This window comes from Haplochromis burtoni, unplaced genomic scaffold, assembly GCF_018398535.1.
Source record: "Haplochromis burtoni strain Fernald_Lab_line unplaced genomic scaffold, NCSU_Asbu1 Contig_19, whole genome shotgun sequence".
Classification (NCBI taxonomy): Eukaryota; Metazoa; Chordata; class Actinopteri; order Cichliformes; family Cichlidae; genus Haplochromis; species Haplochromis burtoni.
Window position 1 is genome coordinate 1,761,923 of NW_024582380.1, and position 24,013 is coordinate 1,785,935.

At 45.1% G+C, this 24,013-nt stretch overlaps 1 protein-coding gene across 1 annotated transcript in view; it reads right to left on the reverse strand.

The window, feature by feature from the left end:
• Positions 1 to 262: 262 nt before the first annotated feature.
• Positions 263 to 24,013, reverse strand: part of efnb1 (ephrin-B1) — a 56,501-nt gene continuing 32,750 nt past the window's right edge. The window contains exons 3-5 of the mRNA XM_005916496.3: positions 10,246 to 10,338; positions 4,985 to 5,095; positions 263 to 2,741 (exon numbers count right to left, since the gene is read on the reverse strand). Coding sequence (XP_005916558.1) covers positions 2,350 to 2,741; positions 4,985 to 5,095; positions 10,246 to 10,338 — 596 coding nt within the window. The 3' untranslated portion in view covers positions 263 to 2,349. The remainder of the gene's footprint in view (positions 2,742 to 4,984; positions 5,096 to 10,245; positions 10,339 to 24,013) is intronic.

Consider the following 24,013-nt stretch of genomic DNA (forward strand, 5'->3'; position numbering starts at 1 on the left):
TGGGTGTCTCTACCGGTGAATAAACATTAACCGGCAGCCTGACCGTTTGACTGGAGATAAACCTGGACCCGTCAGTCTTGGTGTGTTTGTGTGTGTGTGTGCGCGCGCACATGTGCGTCAAACGTCAGCTCATGTCTGCGTGCCGAGGAATGGCTGTCCTTATCTGCTCCCCTCTCCTCTCGCACATCATTAACCGGGACTGCGGCACTCTGTACTTTGGCAGCCACACTGTTTGGAGCACCTACTTCCACAAGCCCCCCCCCCCCCCCCCCCCCCCCCCCAAAAAAAAAAGGTCTGTTCAGAGGCTGGACCACAGAAGGGTACACTTACACACACTCACACATGTGCGCATACGTACAGAAATAAACTGCAAATATAAGCACAAATAAGCACTCACACATATGAGCACCTACACGTTCACGCAGCGAGCCTCTGCGTGCACACACACATCCAGCAGCAGTAAATCCTGTTTCGGTGCCGCTGCCCTGGGCTGTGTGATAGCTGGTCTGCAGTGTCCTCGCTGGCTGAACACCTTGACTGTGGAATAATTTGCGCAGCATTTTTATTCACAGCACAACTGGCGAGAGGATGGAGGGGGGTGAACGCTAAAAAAGCTACCTCCGCCTCACCCGTCACCCCCTCGTTCCCACCGCCATCACCCTCGCAGGTTAAAGCCAAGTCACAGGAACATTTTCTCTTCTAGCCGCCGCTCTCACTCTCTCTGCTCCCCGGCTGGTGAGTGTGGGCATGGAGATGGCACACAGATTAGTCACACGCTGGCGACACCGCTAACTGTGCACTCCACTGACTCATCCACAGATGGCAGCCAATTGGCATCTGATAATACTGTAGCTCTGTGTTCAGCTGTAGCTCTCCATCCAACTTATATATAGGGCATCCTACCTATGTAGGCCAGCCAATCAGTGCCAGCCTACGCCCACCTTGCCCAGGCAGCGAGCATGAAATTGTTTGATGCTTACACTGTGGCTCCAAAAGCTAGAATAAACAAATATCAACCTGCCTGCTGTCTTAAAAACAATCGCCCTGAAAGCTCATCAGACACAGTAAAGATCAGTGCCAACTGGAGCACTGAAAGGGTTTTGCAAGAGCTCGGGCTTGTCTCTCTGCAGGCGCGTCGTTCTGTCTGTGTGTGTCATTTTTGAAGCTTGCAACAGTAACCTAGTGTTCTACCTCTAAGCCAATAAGGCTTCTCAGACACCAAACGGGTCTGGACATGTCCAAACACACTAATGGAAGACACGCCCTGATAAAACACACACACAGAGAAGTTGTAATGGTAAAGCTCATATCAGGCCAGCAGAGATAGGAGTATTCCTGGAAACATACATACTCACACATACACACCTTGACATCAGCAGTCCAGGTCAAGGTATTTCCTTACGGGGAAGGAAAAGAAAAAAAGAAAAAAAATGGGAGCAGTGGATGATATGGGTGATGAGAAGATGGAGCAATAATGGTGCTCTATGTAACTCTATACATTGTGCACTTGTAGGAAAAGTCTAACAAAATACAACTGCTTTGTGAACTGAATCGGGGTTCAAGGAAATCCTCCATCAAAAATAGTAAGGCAAACATCAGAGGTGCGAAGGGAGAGGAACACATTATTTCACACACTGTGTCTGATACCTGAGCTATCTGGAGAGTTTCCTGGCCCAGCACGGAGCCCCGACTAACACACACGCGCGCGCACACATGCACAGAAATGCACGCATACACACACACACACACACAAACACACACGTTTGTTTTGTAGTTTGTTTTTTTCCAACACTTGCACACAAACTGCAGGCCGAGCGGTGTTCGGGCCTGCGTCTGCCTGCTCCTGCCTTAGTGTGCTAGGGTGGTGTGTTTAATTGGGTGTAGAGCAGACTTTGGGGAACTGAGATAAGTTATATCCCGTCCCCACAAAGGGACAGCGAACGACGAAGTTTGAGTTCCATCTGTTGGTGTCTCCCCCCCCCCGCAACCCACCCTCCTCGCGGTCAGAACACAGCTGGGAGAACGGTACGGGAGGTGGGAGGTGAGGCAAAGTGGGGGGGAGGAGGAGGAGGGAAGAAGGTGGGGATTGTCAGGCAAGCCAAACAAACAGAATAAACCTCTGTCTCTCATCCGTCAGCTCCTAACCCCGCTGGTTACTGGTCAGTGCACGGTTCTCCAGATTTGTGCAGCAGGTGGTAGAAATAACACGGGCTTGAAGAAACAAGTTCCCCGAAAATGCAAAAGGAAAGTGTCCTTCCCACGAACATAAGTCAAGCGCTCCTCTCTTTTTTTTCCTTCTCTCTCTCTCTTTCTATCTCCTGACCGCGACGCCGGCTGCGCAAAAGCGCGTCAGACTTTGTAGTAGATGTTGGCGGGGCTCTGCGGCGGCATCTCCTGGACGATGTAGACCGGGTGGCCATAGTCGCCGCTCACCTTCTCATAGTGAGGGCAGTAGTTGTTCTCTGTCCGCAGCGGAATGATGATGTCGCTGGGCTCCGTCCCAGCCGTGCCCCCTGGCAGCTTGGGGTTGGACAGGGTGCTGAGGGACAGCGCGGAGGGGCGGGGCTGCGAGTGGGCGTTTTTCCTGGCCCGCTTGCGCATCTTAATGAGGAGGATAACGAGGAGGAGGATGAGCAGGAGGAAGATGATGCAGCCGACCCCGATGACGGAGAACAGGGCCGCTTTGGACCTGAGGATGCCCTCTGAATCTGAAGACCCGGACTGGTCCTGATTCATGTGGTCTGGAAAACACACATAAAAAGAGAAAAAGGGGGTTTAGGGACTGTATAAAAAATGATTACAGTGGAAAGAAGGTCAGGAAAATCAAGAATATCGTAATTTATACTTTTTCCCGTCTGACTTCTTGCAGAAAAAAACGACAAGTCTTTTTATCTTTTTTGGGGGGGCCCATATTTCTGCTATTTCACATTTTGCATTTGTGAGATTTATTATTCAAAAAGATCAAATGCATACATGAGAAACCTGCTTGTCATGCGCTCTGCAGAGTTGCATTTGGCCATGTGTAAAGAATATGTGGTGGTGGTTGTGTGCTTTCCATTCGGGGAGGAGGTGCAAAGCTATCGCCTCTTGTTGCTTCACTCATTTGGTGGCTGGAATCGGCCTAATCTCACTATATTCAGAAGTACGGAGTAGGGGGGCTGGGGGTAACAGTGTGCAATGAACATATTAATAAAAGCATCAAGCTTATTCCATTTTCCTTTTTTTTTTGGTGGTGAATAAGGCTGAGCACCCAACGCCACCACCACCACTGTAATTTTCATATAGTCCCTTAGAGACTGCAGACCATTTACAGTAAGCCCGTCCTGTCGTGTGCACATCTTGCAGTCTGAATCGACTGCGAGCACAGCTCAGTTTGTTGTTTGCTCAACATGACTAACAGCCCCATTGATGTAATCTAATTGAATCAGCTCAATCAAGAATAGGCCTCTAATGAAATCTGTAGTCATCACTCAACATAACAAAGATTCCGGCCATGATAGGATTTGTGCCTGGGCAAGTCGTACGACATGTCAAGGTTTATATGGCAAAGGCCAAATGAGATATGGAAAAAAATGAGGAAGGCATATCTGAGCATCTGATTTTATTTGAACCCTTTGTTTAAGGGGTTCAGGGTGGAGGGGGAGGCAAGGTTGGTTGTTACTGGTTGGAAAAGAGAATGACTGGCTCCTCCAGTGACTGAAATATGAGAAGAACCAAATCTGTTTTCCATGTATGCATGCAGCTGCTGCCAAAGAGCAGCACTCGCCCCTCTCCCAGCACCACCTTTTTACTGTCCGTGACCCCCGCACAGGCACACAAAAGTCTCATAACTCCAGAGACTGCCATCCCCGCTTAATGACTGTGTCTCCGCAATCATCTGGCCACTCCTGGACTTAACCATTTAACGAAGGAGGGGCTGGCTCTGCTTTTGTTTTCAAACTTTTTTTCATGCCTTATCGCAACCAAATGGCATCAAGGAAAGCTACCAGTTCTGGCCTTATCAGCGAAATCAGAAACTGGAGGAATTTTCTACACTCTGGTTGCTGGAGAAAGCTGGAAAAAGAGGCTGTCAGAAATGTCATTCCTGAAATATCTGCCCCTCAAACCGCATTGCCTCGTCCTTCATTCCGCCCTCCACTTCTTCACTTGACATAATCACTGATCTAACAATGGCAGACAGGCAAAAGCCCAGGTATGAGGAAAAGTGACATTAGGAAATCTTTTTATAGAGCAACTAGTGTCAAATAAGCAATTATTAAATGAGGACAGCTTATCACATTGGGACAGGCAGAACAGTCTGTACTTGGAGGAAGTTTGTAGCATCGAAAGTTGTGGAGTAAGTCAAAAAGTTAGCACGGGGAGTGATCAAAAAAAGAAAAAGAAAGCGGTCCCTCCTGTGGGAAGCAGCTATGAAAGGTGCTGGTAAAAACAGGAAACAAGGAGGGCCCAGAGCATCCGAGGAGGCTCATGTGACTTCTTCAATTATCGCTGCCTCTAATCTTCATTTATCTGCAATTCTAATGAGGTTTAAAAAGATATATAATAAAAAAAAGTGTGTCTTTGAGTCTCCTTGGGTGCAGTACACCCTGTGTGTACAGCATGAATAAGTAAAGTGAGCTGTATTTGTTTTACGGTGGCGTTTCATGTTGTTGGACTGCACCTGTACTTTTGGGGAGTTTTATTACCTGTGATTTTACAAGTATGTTAGCATGCTGACCCCCAAAATCAAAGGACTGCTGGAGGGGTGAAAAATCCATATGAGAGAATTCAGACTTCATTTTTTACTTTCTCTTTTGAGGCTAAATGTGACTAATTATGAAGAAGCCTGGAGGCTGTGAATATTCTCTCCCTCTCTACTTTTTTTTTCTTTTACATTTCACAAACCTTTATTTTACTAAAATATTTGCACTCGAGAAACTAGAAAGCATTTTTAATGAAGTGTTAAGCTGCAGTTTATGGTAATAATATCAGTCAGTCTGCTCACCAGTGTTTCCTGGTATCTCTGCTCCCGGCCGATCCTGGTCAGGCAGACTGGGACTGGACTCGGGTATGGTGTTGCCTGGAACCTCCGGCACGGCAGGGTTTGCATTTGGAACTGTAGGAAATAAAACGCACACAGAAAAACTTAGCCTTGACGAGCTGCATATGCTGAATTACAATGACTTGTTCTCTGCGACGCCACGGATTACTTTTATTATCTTTTGATATATCTTTTGTGTTGGGAGAAGGTTATCTTTGCGTGTGTTGAAAGTGTTTCACAGGCAAAGATGAAAGCACAAAAAAGAGGAAGGACAAGTTAGCGAGCGTCTGTGAAACACGCCAACATCCCTGTCCTGCTGTAAAAAACCCAAAAAAACGAGCTCACATCTACATCAGCAGCTCCTTCAGCAAACACTCAGACAGCCATTTCCAACACTGACACATTCATGAGACACACACACACACCGCCATGCGCACACACCAATGCACACACCTACAATATACTTACAATACACTTAGGCATGGCAGAATGAGGGTAAAGTAGTTATATATTAACTTTTTATTGTTTTACATTATTCATCACGTTAAAAGGCCATAATATGCCTTATTTATTGCTTCGGCTTTAACTCTGCCAGAAAGAGGCAGACTTCTGAGGAGAAGAGAATAGAAGGACAGGAAAGAAAATGGGGGAGACAAGGAGAGGAAGGGATTGCATAAGCTTTGAGGTGAGGCGCAAAGGAAAGAGACAGTTTATCTCTCTGTCTGTTGTGATCTCAGCCAACACACTTTGAAGTCTTTGTGCAGTAAACACTGGTGGGTCCACAGCGTGGTTTTTACAAGGGCAGGGTCGGCAGACAGAAGACAGTTATAAGCTATTACCGTAGCCAGCCAGATGGATGCCACAGTACACTATCAGATGCTTCTTCTCTATCAGGCCTTATCTGCATCTGCCCAAAGGGCTGTTCAAGGGGCGTGTGTGCGAAATAGAGAGGAGGGCGTGTGAGGAGGCAATTTACATTCGAGTCCCCCATGGCAAGTTTGTGTGTGTGTGTGTGTGTGTGTGAGTGAAAAGAGCCTTTCAGTCTAGGCGTGTACTTCCTATTTCCACCCCAGCTTGGCCAAATCAAACTAGAGAATGATCAGCGTGGGGAGTGCAGGGGGAGGTGGTGGTTTTGGGGGGCGTCTGGCAGATATGATAGAAGAAAAAGGAAAACAAAGGAGGAAAGAAATATGAGAGCATTAATTCGTTTTCTTCTTCTTCTGTTTTTTGGAGCATAAACCGCACTGTTCCCCCATGTTCTCCATGTCCACACCAGCCCATCGCTGCTTACTGATTGCAGCGGTGGTGAACCTTAGGCGTGAGCTGTTGTGCGCTGTCAATAATTGATGAGGAAAGACAGGAGTGAGAAGTGGGAACATTCACGCATGGCAGAGGATATGAGAGGACACAGTGATCTGATTCACTCCATGAATATAGCCACAACACTGTGTCAACCACTGAGCATGTGCAGGGAGTGTTCTAACGTTCTGACCCATTTTTCGAGCGTGTACTGCTGACATTTCCCTTAGCTATGCAGACAGCAACTACCTCAGAACTGCCAACCCACCAGAAGGAGGAGGAAGGTGGGGGACGAGGAGGAGAACGCGAGTGAGTGAGGGAGACAATGATGGAGCGATAGAAGGGAAAGACAGATTTTGCTGGGGAGAGAAGAAGAGAGGGAGAGAAAACATGAGGGGGAGATGCGATCGAGGCGGTGAGTCAACACATTTCTAATGAGCACATGAGTGACACGAGTGTAGCGGAGGGGATAAGAGCGTGCTGAACAGCAGTGTAGGTATAAAAAAATAGGCTTCCTGCTTACCCTCGAACGCCCCCCCCCCCCTCCACTCGGCTTCTCTTCTTTTTGAAGACAAAGGAAAGAATGCGAGGCATTTAAAAAACAATTAAATATCAATGTGTCAGAGACGGATGACTCGACGTGACTCTGCCAAGACGTGTTGTCACAGTGAAATGGAAATGCAATGCAAATGTAGCATTAGAAGAATGTGCACATATCTCACAGTGGAGTGAGTCACCAGAATACAATCGTGGTGAAAGTGCAAAAGGAGTACAAGGGGACATATGGGAAGATCTTGGGGATCTGGCAAGAGGAGGAGCTGGCATTCGAGCTACAGATACGCAGGGAATGTGAAGCAAACAGTCAAACACGGCAGCATCTGGGGTCAGAAGCAAGCGGAGCCCAGGTTTTAGCGTTTGCTAAAGCAAAGCCTTATGTGACTGCAGAAGATACGAGTATAGGAGTGTAAATAAGGCCTGCTTTCTGTAATGATTAGTCCACTGAAGATTTTAAAGCTGAGTCATTTAAATGTCAAGATACTGCAGAAATTACATTTAACCATGGAGTAGATCAATCTCTGAGCCAAATGTATTCAATTTGTGTATTAATTTAAAAACTGATTTCTTTAGTAATTTAATTCCAAGTCCATGAATTTATGTTAAAGCCTGTCGATATGGATAAAGTGGTGTGTTATTAGCTGAATATACTCCAGTATTCAGCACTAATAATTGTTCGCTGGATTACAGATGGTGAAGGTAATATCTTAAAGTTAACACTGCAGAGTATGCACATTATATATATATATATATATATATCAGGTAGACAGATACATCTGGCTTTAGTGAAAAAAGAATAATAATGTGAAAAAGTACACAGCAGCAAAATCAAAGTTCCTGTCAACGCTCTAATTTCTCGAGGACCTTCTTCAAATAGTTACTGGGTTGGACGGGAACATTATACATCAAAAGTTCCGCCCGCAGAAATAGATTTAAAAGTAGTAGCAGCAGGGCCAACAGCATCTTTTCTATCAAGGTTTTTAGGGCACATTGATTGTGAGTGACAGCTCGCTATGGACCATTTTGGAAAATGAGCGCATCGCTCTGGCGAAGTTGAGGAACAGCCAGGAGGTACAGGAACACACTCCAGCTGAGACAAACTTTCCTCGAACTTTCCTCGAAAAGGACATTTCCTTTCAACTTTGATTAACGTTAAACGATGAAATTGTTTCCCCCCAGTTAATAGCGTGGCGTAAAACCCCGCACTCATGCATCCGTGTTGTCATTCTGCGAGGGGATTGCAATCCCAGGCTATTGGATGCTCAAATTGACCTACATGGAAAGATAATGCAACGGCTGTCTCCTTGTGAGATTGCTGTGGGTATTTTTCACTGTATTTGCTGAATTTGTTCCCACTCAGACCTTGCTAGCATCAGCAGCTTGTTAGCTTCTATTCTCTCTCTCTCTCTTTCTCTGGCTGCCAGGATATGCTGCTGTCATCTCGCAAGCCAGAATTCAAATATCTGCACACAAATTTGCGGACACACACACACACACACACACACACACACACACACACACACACACACACACACACACACACACACACACACACTGGAGATTTCTCAGCGAGACTGAGCGAGTTTATTTTTGACGGGATGTTGGGATCGAGCTTTTAAGCTGGAATCAGATCACTGTGGCAGGCAGATGTTCCTCTCAGATGGTGGTTAGTGTCTCTTTCGGTCAAAACAACCAAACTGAGGATTGGGGAAATGTTTACAGAGTAACACATCTGTGTACTGTATTCTGTCAAACTCAGGATATGGATGTCCACATATCAAGTAAAACTGCGTATAAAAGTGAAATGTATGATGCAAACCAAATGTTGCGACCAAAGATATCCAAACAAAGTGAGCTTGTTTACTTCTAGCATTTTTAGATGACTTGCCCCGACCGTGCACTTACATACCAATTTCAAACACATTTTCGTTCTGTGATTACTGTATAAGAATCACAGCCGAGGAACATCAGAGGCCTTTTTTTACAATTTGGAACTGGAGTCATTCCTCATAGATGTTTCTCATTTGGTTGTTATTCCTCCGGGATCTCATTTTCCACACTGTGCAAAAACTGTTTGTGGATATTTAAGATGTATTCAAAACTAGTGTACGAGTGTAGAGATGAGCTAATGGATAAAATCAACCATTAGGGTAAATGTAACTTTATATGCTAATGACAATCTATATTGAGGTAGTGCTTTCTTTCTTTTTTTTTTTTTTTTGCTCTGTTCAAGTGAAAATGATGACAGGAATTCAATGGGTGGCAAATCAGGTCAGTGACGCACAAATCCTGAAAATTCAATAGTGTAATCTATAAAGTAGTCCTAGTTATTGATTTACAATATTGCCTGTAACTATGTAATGCAACACAGATATCAAAGGGGTAATAACTGCAGTATTTCAGCCTGCCCTACAGTCCAAAATGAATCAATAGCTACTGATTTTAAAGTGATGCCTAAAACTGGAATTTATTTTTTTGTAATAATTAAACGTTTTCTTAAATTGTGTTTAAAAAATACACAATTTTGTAACAATTAATTGAAAGCTACAAACGACTTCACATGCAAAGCTTCCATAACTGCTCATCAAATAACTGATGAAATATAATAAAATACAACACTTCTTCTGATAAAAGCTACAAGATACGAAAGAAAGTATCAAATAATTATTTCCAAGGTCAAGATTAATTCAAAGTTTAACATGTTTGAATGAAATTTGAAAACGACTGGAATTAACTTTCAGCATAACTGTAAACAATTTGTACTTAATTAGCCTAAATATCTTTTTTTTTTTTTTTTTTACTATTTGGTAAGTTTTTTGGGTTTTTTTAGAAAATTGTTCATATTGATGATCTCACCGTGTTTTTATTATCTTCTTTTACAACTATATTTTTTTCTAAACTACCACAAAATACTGCTTTAACAATACTATTTTGATTTTTTTCTTAAATATTTTAGAATAATAAACACAAAAAAATAATAACAGGTTAATATCAGATCATCTTTTCCTCATTATACACAGAAAAGTCCAAATCTAGTTTGTAAATGTTAATTTCATTTTATCTGGAGCAGCTCGTTTAGATGTCAACATTTTATCGAGTCCCATCATCGCCACGTCGCTCAAATTCAATAAATTAGGTACTGCCCTCAAAGAAGTCAAATAAAAAAATGACAATAATATTAACCTTGGTGGCCAATCTATTTTCTAGCGTAACTTAACAGCTCCGCAGACCAGGTCTGGTCGGAGGCCGGAGGCAGTCGTGTCACACTAGTAACGCACGGCGTTAAATGAAAATGTCACACCAAAGTGAAACATCGCTTTGAGGCAGAAGCGCTGTATTGTGTTCTACATGTGAGGTGAGCGCACATTTACCTTGCCCGACTTTCATGATGACTTTCATGGCTCGGCTCTTGCACACGCCTCCCTCCCGGTTCTCGAGGCCCTCGACTGTACCGTTGGAGGTTGCTGGAGGGTAAGAAGGAGAAAGTGGGGGGGAAAAAAGAGAGGGAGAGAGAATGAGAAGAAGTGGGAGGACGTTGATGGAGGGTAAAGAAGAGAGAAGTGGGGGGGTGGGGGGGAGAGAAGATGACACACCGGTTAATGAGCACGTCCATAACGCACAGAACTAATCAATATTTACGACAAGCACTGATTAGCTGTTCCAGTGATTAGCCGTTCTCATCCTCAATCAACCGCCGGCTTCTCTCAACGGTGTGTCTCATTAACACAATAAAGTGAAGTCAAATGAATGGAACAACATTAGAGTCTACTGAGGGAGGTGGGTGCTGAGGTGAAGAGAAGAAACATGGTCAAACCTGCGTGTGTGTGTGTTTCTACTTGTGCATAGTTTAGCAGTGAGGCATGCCAGCAAGACTTCCAGCTGCTTGCCAACTCCTCCAGCAGCTTACTCCCTCTGAGCCACATGTGTCACTACTTGCTGGTATTGCAGCGAGCTAAATGCCTCCCTCAGTGTGTGTGTGTGTCCATTTTTATATTGGTGCATGTGTGCGTGTCAGCCTCTCTGCATTTGTTTCAAAGCGCACGCTCGTTCCCTAAGTTGAGCGAGGAGCTCAGGGTTGAGGGCTGTTTATTCAATGTCACATTCACTTCAGACACCGCGATACAATTGGCCGTCTATTTTAGGGCCCATGATAATGACCTAGGGAGACAGAGTGTGACTCTGACCTTAACACTGGGCAGCTAAGCACACGGCTGTATGCGTGCTCGAGTGTGTGTGTGTGTGGGCATGCGCCTGTGTGGGTGCATATGATGGCAGCTCTAATTTTGGAATTCCCCAAATGATCTCCATCTCCGCTTAGTCTGCCGTTTCAACTCACTCCCTTCCTCTGAAATGCTTTTGTTTCTCTTCCTCGCATTATCCGTCTTGCTCTCTCTTTCCCTGCTTTTTTTCCCCTCCGCTCACTTCATTTAGGTTTTTTTTTAGTCTTCTTTTTTTATCAGCACTATCTGGCTCTACCCCTCCCCTTCCCTCCCTCTTAACTCAATGACCATCTCCCTGGGTGATTGCCTCAGATGGCACCCTCATTATGATGAGATAGTCTTGGAGAGGCTGCTTATCTAATGATGACACAAAGAGAAGCAGACTTGGCAACAGGCAGGGGAGTTGGGTGGGTCCAAACAATGCACTACAAACACGGCTGGCACGGTGCATCAGTGTTTCTACACGCGTTCCCCTGCTAGAAACTGATGTTGTATCGCTCTGTGTTGAAATTTGGCTCCGGAGCGACGTAAAAGCTCATCTAGCTGATTCATGTCCCATCACTCCTAAGTGTTATTAATGTTGACATTTTGTTGCCCTGTGGGATTTCAGCTTTGTGCTTCGGCAAAATTGAAGAAAACCAAATAATGAATTGCACTAATATTATGCTACATTATCAGATCGCACTCAAGAGTCGGCGGCAAATTTACAACGAGAACCACAACATTTTGTCAGCGTGGCCGGAGAACTCGATAATTTGCGAGAATGATTGTGATAACATCATGTCAGGGGCTATTTGGCAAATTCCCCCTCGCTGTAGACTCAACACGACTGAGTGAACCGGACACCGAAATATATACGAGGGGGCCAGAGGAGCCCGGCGCTGCGCAGGACCAGAAAAAAAATAAGAGCGAGAGAGACTTGAAATTTTCGTGGGGCATTAATGTGAAAGAACACTCACGACTAAGTGAGTCTTATGATTTATGTAAAGTCTACACAGGGACTGTGTCTCTTCTAAAGGGAACATTCAAAGACAGTGAGGTGAACAGGCCTGTTTCCAGTTTTGAAGGCGCACCCCCGAATGGCCCAGACGCTGCCACAAGTGCTAACCTCATCCTGCCATTTTCCACCCAATTTCTTCTCTTCGTTCAATTTTTAAATTTCCAGGGCAAGGTTATACAAAAAAATGAGCTCTTTGAAGATCAAGCTCAAAGGCGCTTGAATAATCTGACTAACAGTGAGCTTCATGCTATGAATTTTATATCCTCTCCAGGAGAGCAAATCTACTCAGTGTTAACTTACTCCTGTCATCTAAATTAACTATTCCTTCAGGCTGGCTGAACGGGCCTGTGCAGTACTGATGTGGCATAATGATAAGTTGCCCCTCTGGGGCCTCTGTTTAGCCAAACAACTGAGACTGAAAACAGAGCAGGATTTATAAAGAGATGATTGCTTTATATGTTGTTTGCATTCAGGCCATTTAAAAGTCAAATAATTCAGCCCTTTACTGTACCAGTGGAAATTCATAATCCGATTAAATGTGTCCAATTTTAACCACATTTCCTTATGTGAATCATTTTTAAGTATTATTCAAGATGGAAATCAACTAAAGAGACAACTGTTGAGCGCATTTAAAAACCTGCACTAAATCTCGAAACTCGCACACCGTTAAGAAACGTGCATTCCTGTGTTGCCTGATATCGGTGCATTCACATCTATCATGTCAAAGATCAGAGGAAAAAAACCTGCCAGCCATGTTTCTCAGAACCCCCAACCTTACTCTGCAAATAAAGACATACTGCCAGCTTCCTCCTCTTTAAATCTAAAAGCCTTTCGCTCATTCTATCACTTCTTCCTCTCACTCAATTTGTCCTCCCCTCTTTAACCCTCCCTCTCTTTCATTTCATCCCTCGCATACTGACGCTAATCCAAATCTGGATTTTCAGATATTAAAAGGCCGACGGTCGTGTCGCATTTTGGAAAGAGGAAACTGGGAAATTGGGTCTTCCCGTGTGTCTCGGGCAGAGATAAAAACACATGGGGATAAAGGAACGACAGCATGAAGAACAAAGAAACTCCCAGTCTGCTGCTAATGATTTGGGGGAACAAACTGTTTCAGAGTGCAGCGGTTCAGAATACAGAAAGAGCTGGTCATTGCATGAAGGAATGTTGCTTTTTTTTAATAAAGCCGTCGGCTCCAAAGAATGGCTTTTGTATGATTTAAGGCCCTTTTTGTGGGTGTGGATCACTGGCCACAGAGTGACTAGTGGGGGGAACAAAAGATCTACAGCTGCTGAAGTCATAAGAGAAACCAGGTGCCAAATGTTGATGTTGGGAAATATCGACAGCACGAATGTATCGGCCAAGGAGAAGCCTTACGGGGGGAAAAATTTTTTAAAAAGAGCTGGCCTGGAAGAAAGGCTCCCGTTCCAACGCTACACACGTACAACTACTGCACACATTACCTAAAGCATAACCCATTAACATGCATATGTGAATGTAGGCGCTTGCAAATACACCAGTGCACACAGACTTCACAAGGACATACAGGGTAGAGTGGAAGGGCTGCTCCCCGAGGTGCTCTGAAGAGAAGAGTGGGAGAAGTGTGAGAGGCGCACCACTGACTGGCCAAGACAACGCGAGCTAAGGCTAGAGTGCGAAGCGGTGGTCTATATTTATTCTCAGGTCTGCTAAATGAGGTCACTCAGGTGGTCCTGCTGAATACATTCCCCATCTCTATCATGAATCATCTGCTGCTTATTATTCCTGTCCAGCCCGGGGGGGGGGCTTGCTTTCATACAGCGCAATGGGCTGTGTGTCCGCGAGTGTGCGTAACGCTGCTGTGTGTGTGTCTATGCGTGCAACATCTGCCCAAAGCACCAAACCAGGGGATGGATAGAGCCCATGTGACAGACAGAGAGCAGGTTGTTTAATGAGAAAGTGGATGAGAGGTGACATTCATTGGCTACCTTTCACACACACCACCGACAACACTCCCCACCCCCCCACTTCCATTCTCTACAGCATTCAGACTTCCACTTAGACGAGCTGAGCAGGCACTGGGTAGTCACAGTAACCACCAGTAATAATGTCTATATTTTCAAAAAAAAAGCTAAATACATAAACAGGCACAACCACAATCTGATCATTTACACTTAGCATCAAGGAAAAACACCAGCACAAAGAGCTTTTTCATCAATTTGAGGCAAAAGCAGGGAGCTAACGCAGCTGTGGCAGGTATGAGTGTCTGCATCAAACAGAGCGTCACAGCAGAAATGGCTATTTCTCATACCTGCGACTTTCCTATCTCGGCTTTTGTTTACATTACCGAACCAGAATCAAAGTGGTGAGAAGGAAAAGAGGGCCTATTTGCACAAAATATTTCACTCCTGAATAAGCACAGAGAGGGTTAGATTAGGTTTATGCGCCTGATTCCAGAGATAACCCACCCCAGCAGATCTGGCATGCATGCAAGAATGCATGCACACACTCACACACACTCTTCCACAGACACAAACACAAAGTGAGGTTGGCAGACTGGAAATAATACTGGGGGATCTAGATGTTTGCACTTTGAACCTTTTCTAATCCTTAGTATTAGGGCATGGCTAAAGCCTGATTATGGTGGAATGAAATGGATCTAAATAGATGTCCCAACCCATCAGCCTTCCATTTCTTTGTCCTAGAAATAGAAATGGAAATAAGTAATCAACCTCCAACCTCTCACTGGCCGACTCTCCCACGTAGCCTCCTCCGCAGGTTTGGCACCAGCAAAGAAAATTCATTCAGACTTTTCACATCATCTCTGATGAATTGGGTGCTCTCTCAGCCTGGCCGAGGCTTTTTTTTTTAATTCCCGTGTTTCTTTTCAGTAATAAAACCTGACAGACAATATAAAATAGTCATATCTTCAACGCTAGTCCCGCGCATTTTTTATGCCATTTTGGAAATTCAATATTGAATTTAGGTTAGAATGAATGTGGTTTTGAGTAATGAGGGTGGACACAGATGATTTTCTCATCTTCACATTCAAAAGCTTTTTTTTTTTTTTTACAATTTACTCTTGCAAGCATCACCATGCACCAGCTCTGGCATTACCACGTGCTGTCTGCTCTCAGGAGCCACTTTGCTGAGGGTACAGAGAGCAGGTAGCAGCAGCGTTAGAGACGAGGTTTAAGGCTGGTTAGCGGCCCAGTGCACACAACTGTTGCTTAGCTCACTGCTTCAGTATACAGCCAGAGGGGGAGCTCCTCTCCTGTGCCCTCATTAGAATCCTCTCTCTTTCTCTCTCTCTCTCTCTCTCACACACACACACACACACACACACACACACACACACACACACACACACACACACACACACACACAACACACACACACACACAACACTTGAAATGTGTTGCAAGAAATATATATACAGACATGTAAGAACTTGGGCCTACAGGTTGGAACAGGCACATGCACACACACACACACACAAACACACACACACACACACACACACACACACACACACACACACACACACACACACAGGCTGCCTGTGTAGCCAAAATGAGGGAACTTAAGAGCTCCTCCGGCACCAAAATTACAGGGTACCTCTAAATCCTCCCAGCAGAGAGCACTATGGGATGGCGCAGGGTGGGGGGAGGATGAGGAGGAGGGGGTGGGTGAGGTGCTGTGGGGCTGTGAGAGAGGGAGGTGAAGTGGAGAGGTGTGTGTGTGAGCACATGTGTGGTGATCAGGGAAGGGATGGAAAGAGGAGTGCGTGCAGGGGTGCGAGGAGGGGCGGGAGACGAAGCTGGAGATTCCGAGAGAGTGTGCGAGCTGGACAGGGGTGAGATTTGATCTGTCTGAAGTGTGCGTGTGTAGGGGTTTGCAGGATGGGTGTGCGTGCATATGCCGGTGAGGGAATATGGAAGGAGGTGATGAAGTGAGGAGTTGAGAAGGAGGAGGAGGAGGAGGGAGGCTCCGTTTGGAGAGAAGAAGTGGGAGGTGATCTCTCTGTGAAGTAAAGGAAGCATATGTGTGCTGGATTGTGTGCATCTGAATATTTGTGTTCATTACTGTGTGTGTGTGTGTGTGTGTGTGTGTGTGTGTGTGTGTGTGTGTGTGTGTGTGTGTGTGTTTCGGCCAGCTTGCTTCTCTCTCACTCACACTCAACATTTCTCTTACACTCTCCCCTAAGTATTCAGTTGTGTGTGTTTTTTGGCTCGTGCAACTGGATCCATTTGAGTAAACTGTGTGAGTGTGCGCATACATTTATGTGCATTGGAGCTCACATTTGTAAAAATGTGTACAGATGTCACTGGGAATATATATGACTTTTGCAACTTTTTTATTGAGTGTGTGTTTTATGTGTAGGTGTGTGGTCCTAGATTATCAAGACAGAGGTACGGCATTATGAACTTCCAGCTAGCCCTACAGGGTAAGTGCTTCAAGGCTACTTATGACAGCTTTTAACCTCTGCAGAGGACCTGTCAGCGGCTCCCAAAGTGTCTGTGTGTGTGTCTATCTGTGGAATGTGTGCGTCTCTACAAGACTCCACAGCCTGCAGCCACAGAGAGCTTCTGCATCATTTAGCTGTGGGTGTCTGCGTGTCACCTCTACACTGGATCCGGTGGGGCAGAGTTTTTACACCACTGCACTTTCCACTCTTCATTTCCCAGCTCAGCATGCTACAAAACCCCTGTGCTCCCACACAGCATCAAACTTACCCTCGTGTCCGCACACACACTTGGACGAAGATAGAGGACGACACTGTCCCGTGCGCGATCACAAGTAGTCTGCACGCACACACATACACACCGCACACCTACACGCAAACAAACAAAAAGTAGGCACGCGGTGCAGGGCCGTCTGTCGGATCGGTAGGAGATAAAGGATGCAGAATAACAGGAGGACCTTGGGGAGCAGGGCAAGTCATCTGTCTCAAACACGAACAGACTGAGCGCGCTCCAACATGACATGATGTAGACAGACTCTTCTTAGAGCACATCGCATCCTGAACCTCTCTCTCTCTCGCACCCCACCCAGCACGAGCGCACGCAGACACATCCAAGGCGCACAAATTTGCAAACACACAGGGAAAACAAACGCGGCCTGCTCAAAATGTGCAAGCATGCTTCAGAGCCTGAGCCCACACAATCTGACAGGTGCACACCGAGGGAGTGCAGAATTCTGAATGCAATCGATTGTCACAATAAAACTGTGCAACCCAATGGAAGGCGAGGCTTAAAGCTCCTAATACTATAAGCTGTTGCATACACTATTAAAAGTTATGAGAAGCAACGACGGCGCCAACAGCATTCAATATAAATTTAATAAACCACGCCGACAACTACAGTTAAAGCCTACCCACAGCTCCCAATGCTCCCAATATGGGGCATTTTTTAGATATTGGCTATTTCAACTTTTACCAGTTATTTTAGCTATAATATATTCTGTTGTGTGGAGAAGTTGCCAGTAGCCCACACAACCCTCCCTAATGACAGAGTAGCTAATTGGCAGTAATGGCTCTTTTCACCGATATCATCGAGCTGCAGCCACAGAAAACCTCAGCAGTTTAACACTAATCATTTGCAGAGAAACAACTGGGGGGAAAAAGCCTGAAGTAGTGGCCTGGAGTAACTCTCTTTGCCTTAGATGACCAGCATCTATAAATGTGTAATTACACAGGCTTAACCATTTGAAAAAACAGACAGTTGTGACTGTTATTTTTCTTTGTTTGCTGTTGTTCCTTGTCAATAAGGTATGTTTGTTTTTTCCTAGGTACAGCCTTAGTGGGCGCACACACATACACATTGTTCACCTGTTAGTTTAGTGTATTCAAGGGTGCTACACGAGCCACGGGTGACACACCTACACAGACACACACACACACAAACACACCGTTGCCTCTGAACTCCCCCAGTAGACAGCGCATCATTTGACTAATAGCAGCTGAAATGTTGCGTGTTCAGAGAAATAAGTAGAGGGGAAAGTAGGTCAGAGAGAGAGAGAGAGGAAAAAAAACTGGCATTTCACCTTCCTATCGGTCCGAGCTAAAGGTTAGCAGGGATGCTGCACATGCTGGGACACACACGTGTGCGCACACACGAGCTCTCTAAAGCTAAAGGTTAATATGGTTCACATAGGAGTTGCTGAGTTGGTGTTTATCTCGGTCTTAACCATTATGTCTGTGTGCACAAGGCTTGATTGCGCGCCTGTGTGTGCAGCTAACAATGAGCATGAGTTTCATCCCTGTTAAAGACAGAAGCCAGTTCTGTATTTGCTGTCCCGTTAATCCCGCCGGAGACTCGGTTTGCTTTCTATCGCTGTCATCTTCCAAATGTCCATTAATCCACATTAACAATCCGTCAACATGACTTCTAACCGCGTATTTCAGTTCAAATCTTCATCCGACTGATAACATCCTCACTAACTTCTAATCTGTTCTAATTTGTTATGAGGAACCTTTTTTTCGCAGCATGAATGATCACTTCAGGTTGAAATAATAATAAAATTTAAAAAAAAAACCAAAAAAAAAAACCTCCCTTCAACATTGTTGCAATTTCATTTGGTCATGTTCACTCTGGGAAGTTATGCACAAAGAAATGGAGCATAATATTCAATTTTCATTCTCTATTAACTGTCATTTTATACAGGGGGGGGCTGGGGAGATGCCAAGAGAGATGGCAGGCAAAATAGACAAGTATCTGTTGAGAATATTAAGAGTAACTGCCCTGAAATGAGCGCCTCACATGAAATGTGTCAAAAATCGTAAAGGCGGCGATAAATCAGAAAGTAAAATTCAATACATGGGATGAATAAGGTATACCAACAGGGGATCTTCAGAGGAGAAGAAGTGGTTTGACGTGTGAATTATGTCCACTACTAAGCCACGCATTCAGACTTTTATTTATTTTATGTTGCGTATTAAGTATTAATGTTATGACTGTTAGCCCATCTTGAGGAATTAAACTAGCAAATGAACATTTGGCTGTGTGAGGCATTTAAATGAAGCCAGTTTTGGGACAGATACCATTATCCATAAGAAAAAAAACAACTGGGCATCCTTTACAAAAGTCAGAAAAACGTCATTTCTGCATTAATGGAAAAGAACGGCTGTTTCTTATCCCACACTGTGACCATAATGAGGGAACCACTGGTCTGAAGATATTCAGCTTTTCTCAAGTTTTGTCCTTACTGTTGACATGAGAGCTGATTACTTCACAGGCTGCAAAGGACAAGGTCTAACTGCGGTTTTATATGCTATAACTGTGAGGGACACCTTTTCACTATGCCTCAAGTAGAAGAAAACTCTTTCCATAGCACACTGCTGCCTTCTTTGCACAAATGTTAAATGCATGAGGAGCAACTTTTTATTTGAATGCACTAAAAACTGTTTTTCTCCAAAGCAAATGCATTAACAATGCTCTTGCTGAACGCTGAATCCATAAATTGTTTTTGCAAAACAAAACTGCAGCAATCTGGCCTCATTCTTATTGTACTTTTAGGGGGGGGGGGGTGTACAACACTGATTATCCTATTATTTCTCTCATGAAAATGCCTTTGTATTTAGCTTAGCCTACTATAAATCCCAGTAGTTATGTCCTTAAAAACATCCCGCAGCATCCACATTAGTGGGTGGTAGTGCTATTGTGAGGTTGCACATGTGTAATCAGGAGGCAGATGTACAAACAAGGTCCCCCAGTAAGCTCGATCCTCAGCAGGATGCTCATTGAAGTTTGTTTTTTTTTCCTCCGTCCTGCTTCATTTGTACTGCTAATCACACGAGGTGAACCGTGGTTCACCCGCTAAATCCCGACAGATGATAAACCTGATCCTCGCTGTCTTTTCTCCGGCCTCTGTGGTCGTCTACAAAGGCCGATATGGGACTCTGGACTCCAGAAAGGAGTCGCCCTCCTCGATCCACCTCTGAGGGCGCACGAGCCACAAATCAGCCCACGCTGCCTGATAAAAGAACCACTGGGATGGATCGGAATGTGGTGGGAGATAGCAGTGTCATGTCAAAGGCCGTGAGGGTCCAAAAAAACATAGACTAGCTCTAGGAGCCATCTTTGAGTGACCTTGCTGTGAGAGAAACCAGAGGTGAAGCAATGGAACACGTCGACGAACTCGACGTTCACTCACGCTGACGTGTAGAAAATGTTTGTAATGCATTTACATTTTTAAGTGTGCGAGGCTCTCGTGTGTCTGTGCGGCTCTCTCATACCATATCCATTCATCCTCCCCCAAGAGAGGAGCTTCATTTTCGCTGACCTTTTCAATACGGCCTCCAGAGGAGAGTTATGACAGCTGAGTGAGCCCGGTGTTTCTCGGCACAATAACACACATCAAAGATGGAGAAACCAACAAACAAACAATAATTCCTACTGCAGGCGCAGCGTTTCCCCTCTCAAACAGGCGATGCAAAACAAACCAAATGAGGCAATCTAAGTGAGAAGAAACCGTACCGGTGGACGGGGAGGATGCAGAGTCCAGGCACTGACCCAGGTGAGAAAACTGCCTTCAGGCTAATGATGCTGCTTGTATAATAATCAGGTGTGAGCAACATCAAAAGGGAAAGATTCAGCTAAACGTGGATTAATTGTTACAAGATGTCAGAAAGCAGCTTCCATCAAAAAGCGGAGAGATATTGCTCAATTAACGACAAAAACAACCCCCCCGAAAAAGAGATCCTGCAATAATCAGCGACTGGAGCTTTTTCTCGCTCAGTAACTAACTGATGATGTGTTGCAGCGATGGAGAGATTATAATGTAAAGGCAGTGAGATAGAGGGCAGAGAGAGAGATGTCAGTGAAAGAGACAGAGAGTGTACTTGTGATGGAGGACAGAGTCGACGTCGGTCCATCTGTTGTCCACAAAAACAAAATCTGCAAAAAGCAGAACAAAGACAGACAGAGAGAGGACAGTGCACAGGTGTGTGGGCGTGCACGTGTCCCTGCGATCGTACACGTGTGTGTGTGCCCGCATGTGTGAATTTTTGCACATTAGCGTGTGAGCCTGTGTGCCTGGGCCCCGGGGGAATCTCCTGTACCTGCTAACATGGAGGCGACTGAGCAAAGCTGACTGCAGCTAACATGCAGTGTAAAACGCACACGGTCAAACCTGAGACACATGGTGGCACATGGGCAGATGGATTATATATTATATACATATATATTTTTATATACATATATATATGTACATATGTTTATATTGGTTTGTTTGTTTTTTTTAGATATATAGCAATATTAAAGTGGGTGTGGGGTGTATAATGGAGCTGATGTGAAAAGTGCCAGGGCTCCAAGCAAGGCTCCAAAACCGCAATTCGGCTCCTCGAGCATTGAAGCCAGGCTTGCAACACAAGAAGCAGGGAAAGAAACACGCTTTTTCCTCCCTTTCCCCCCGTTAACCACCCAAAAAAAACCCCAATCAGAAAAGCACAGCAGACCACAGAGAACATGCTGCTGATTACATCCTAATATGCACAAAGGCAAGCAATTGACACGCATATACAAACATGCACAAACACACACACTGATTACATCCTCTCTTTCTCCTCTCTCCTGATCCTTGGTATCGTTTACACGGTAAAGACGGCGCTGATCGAGGACCAGTGTTTTTTTGGCACAGGCCAGCAAAAGAGCTCAGGAGCTTAACCTTGCCCCACCACCTTGGTGCCCCCAAGCACAAATAAACAGCTACAACACAGACAGACACACACAAAAATGTCTAGCTTACTCGAAACAGTTTCCTGAAGAATCTGTCACTGTGCAAGAGGGATGGGAGAGGGTGGAGGGGTGATCTAAGGAGGAGAGAAAATAGGTGGAACAGCAAAGGCGGATGGAGAGGTAGATTAAGTTGCACGGAAGGGGGTTGGAGGGGGGGAGGAAAAGACGAACAGAAAAGAGACGGAGAGAAATTGGACCCATGGGTTTGGGGAGAAAAAAAACATGTACGAAATCATCGAGTCGCTGCGAGAGGCGGCGCGAGCCTGAACTCAAAACGCAACACATATTCATTTGAAGACACGTTTCTTTTCAGCATCCATCCATCCAAACAACCAATCGTCGTGGCACCCGTGCACAAGCTCCCGACAGCGTGCACGCTTTTCACTCGTGGGACAGCTGACTGAGAATATCTCGTGCTGAGCTACAGCACAATGCATACAGCAGCTTCTATTAGGCAAGCAAATCTGTGGAGAGGGAGAGAGATGGAGGACGGATGTGTGCGAGCAGATTGTGTTTTTGTGCAAGCATCTATTTGCAATCTAGTGTGAGCTTATGAGTATATATATATATATTTGAATTTGCTTATGTGGCTTTGTGCTTATTTATGCCTGTGTGTTGGGCGCGCATGCATGCACACACAAACGCACACGCCTCTTGTGTGTTTGTCTGCTCCTGTTACTGTGTTTGTGTGCCTGCGGTCGTGCTGGAATGGAACACGGACATTTTGCCGCTGAGCTGAATTCACAGAAACGGGTTTGGTCCTGGCCTGCAGAGCAGTATTTAGACTCTGTATTTATGCGTCGGACAACCACAGCAATCTCTATCACCGCCTTGTGATTCATGTTTGTTTGCTTTGCTCTGTGTTGATTCGATTCCATCAAGAAGTTGCCCCCCTCCCCTTCTATCTCGTTCCCCTAAAACTCTTCCCACAGAAATGTTCACGCCATACCCGGTCAGAGTTTCATCAGCCACCCCTCATCGGAGCTGACCAAGCACGCAGTGGGTTTCCATAGCGAGGATGCGACATTAAAACTAACAGCCTCTATAATTATACATCCATATTTCTCCGATGAGTTTGTGTAAACAAGTCCGGGCTCCAGCTCGGGGGAGGCGGACTTCTTGGCAGGCCCTGGCTGAGGGTGCCACTGAATGGCTGTCGGAAAACAAAGCCATTTCAGAGTGTGCCTTGGAAAAGACAAACCGCTGTTCTAGGGATGGTGGAGAGGCAGAGCAAGCTCCATCTGACAGACACAGAGCTGTGATTTGAGCTCAGTTATTGGCCAGAGAAGAAAGACACTGAGAATATGTGTTGTTGGCAACGCAGAGGGCAAACAACCTCAGACAATCTCTGATGGAAAGGAAAATATGCATTTCCAGAGTGTTTTAGATTACGGGCCTTCATTGTTTTATCCCGTGTTTCTGCTTACGTGCTTTTTTTTTTTAAAGCAATACGCCATTGTCCAGTATAATTTGCCTTATGGACATTGACGCTCGTCTTTCCATGTCCTACATTTACTTTTCCTAATCATCGCGGACTCCAAAAATGCAGCTAACCAGCAGTCTTAATATGCCTCTCCTTCTTTTTGCCTGAAGCTATTTTAGGGGTTGTAAAAACCACAGAGGTAGTTTCAGCATAGAGGATGAAATTAAAACAAGCCCAGGAAGCCACGTTTGACAACTGAAAATCGCTCCTGGAGAAATAGTAATTCGACAAATGAGTTTGTGCTAGATGAGAGGGTTGGAAAAAAAACTAAAACAAAACAAAAAAAATCAACAGTGTTGTTGCTTCTGAGTCAGCTCTGCGGTCTCTCGTGGCCTCTGTGCTGAGAGGAGATCTAAGATAGCGGTTAACAAAAACGACTTGAACAGACTTCCCACAGCACCTGCAAATACACACACACACATAAAACTTTGAAACGTGAGAGCAGAGGACGGATGGTTTAAGGGGTGGAAACGAGGAATGACATCGCAGGAAAGAGCAGAGCGCGAGGCCTCGCATCCGCGCAGGATAAAAATATTCTAATAAGATAAGCGCGGAGCACAGCCGAGGAGGGATGAGTGTCTGCGTTTGGGGGATGCACGGAGAGGACTAATTGAGATGAATACATGAATATATCAGCTTCATCTAGCAGCAACGGGTTCAGTCGTAACCAATGGTTACCATTCAGTTGTACAGTCACCCTCCACTTACCAAATAGCCCCC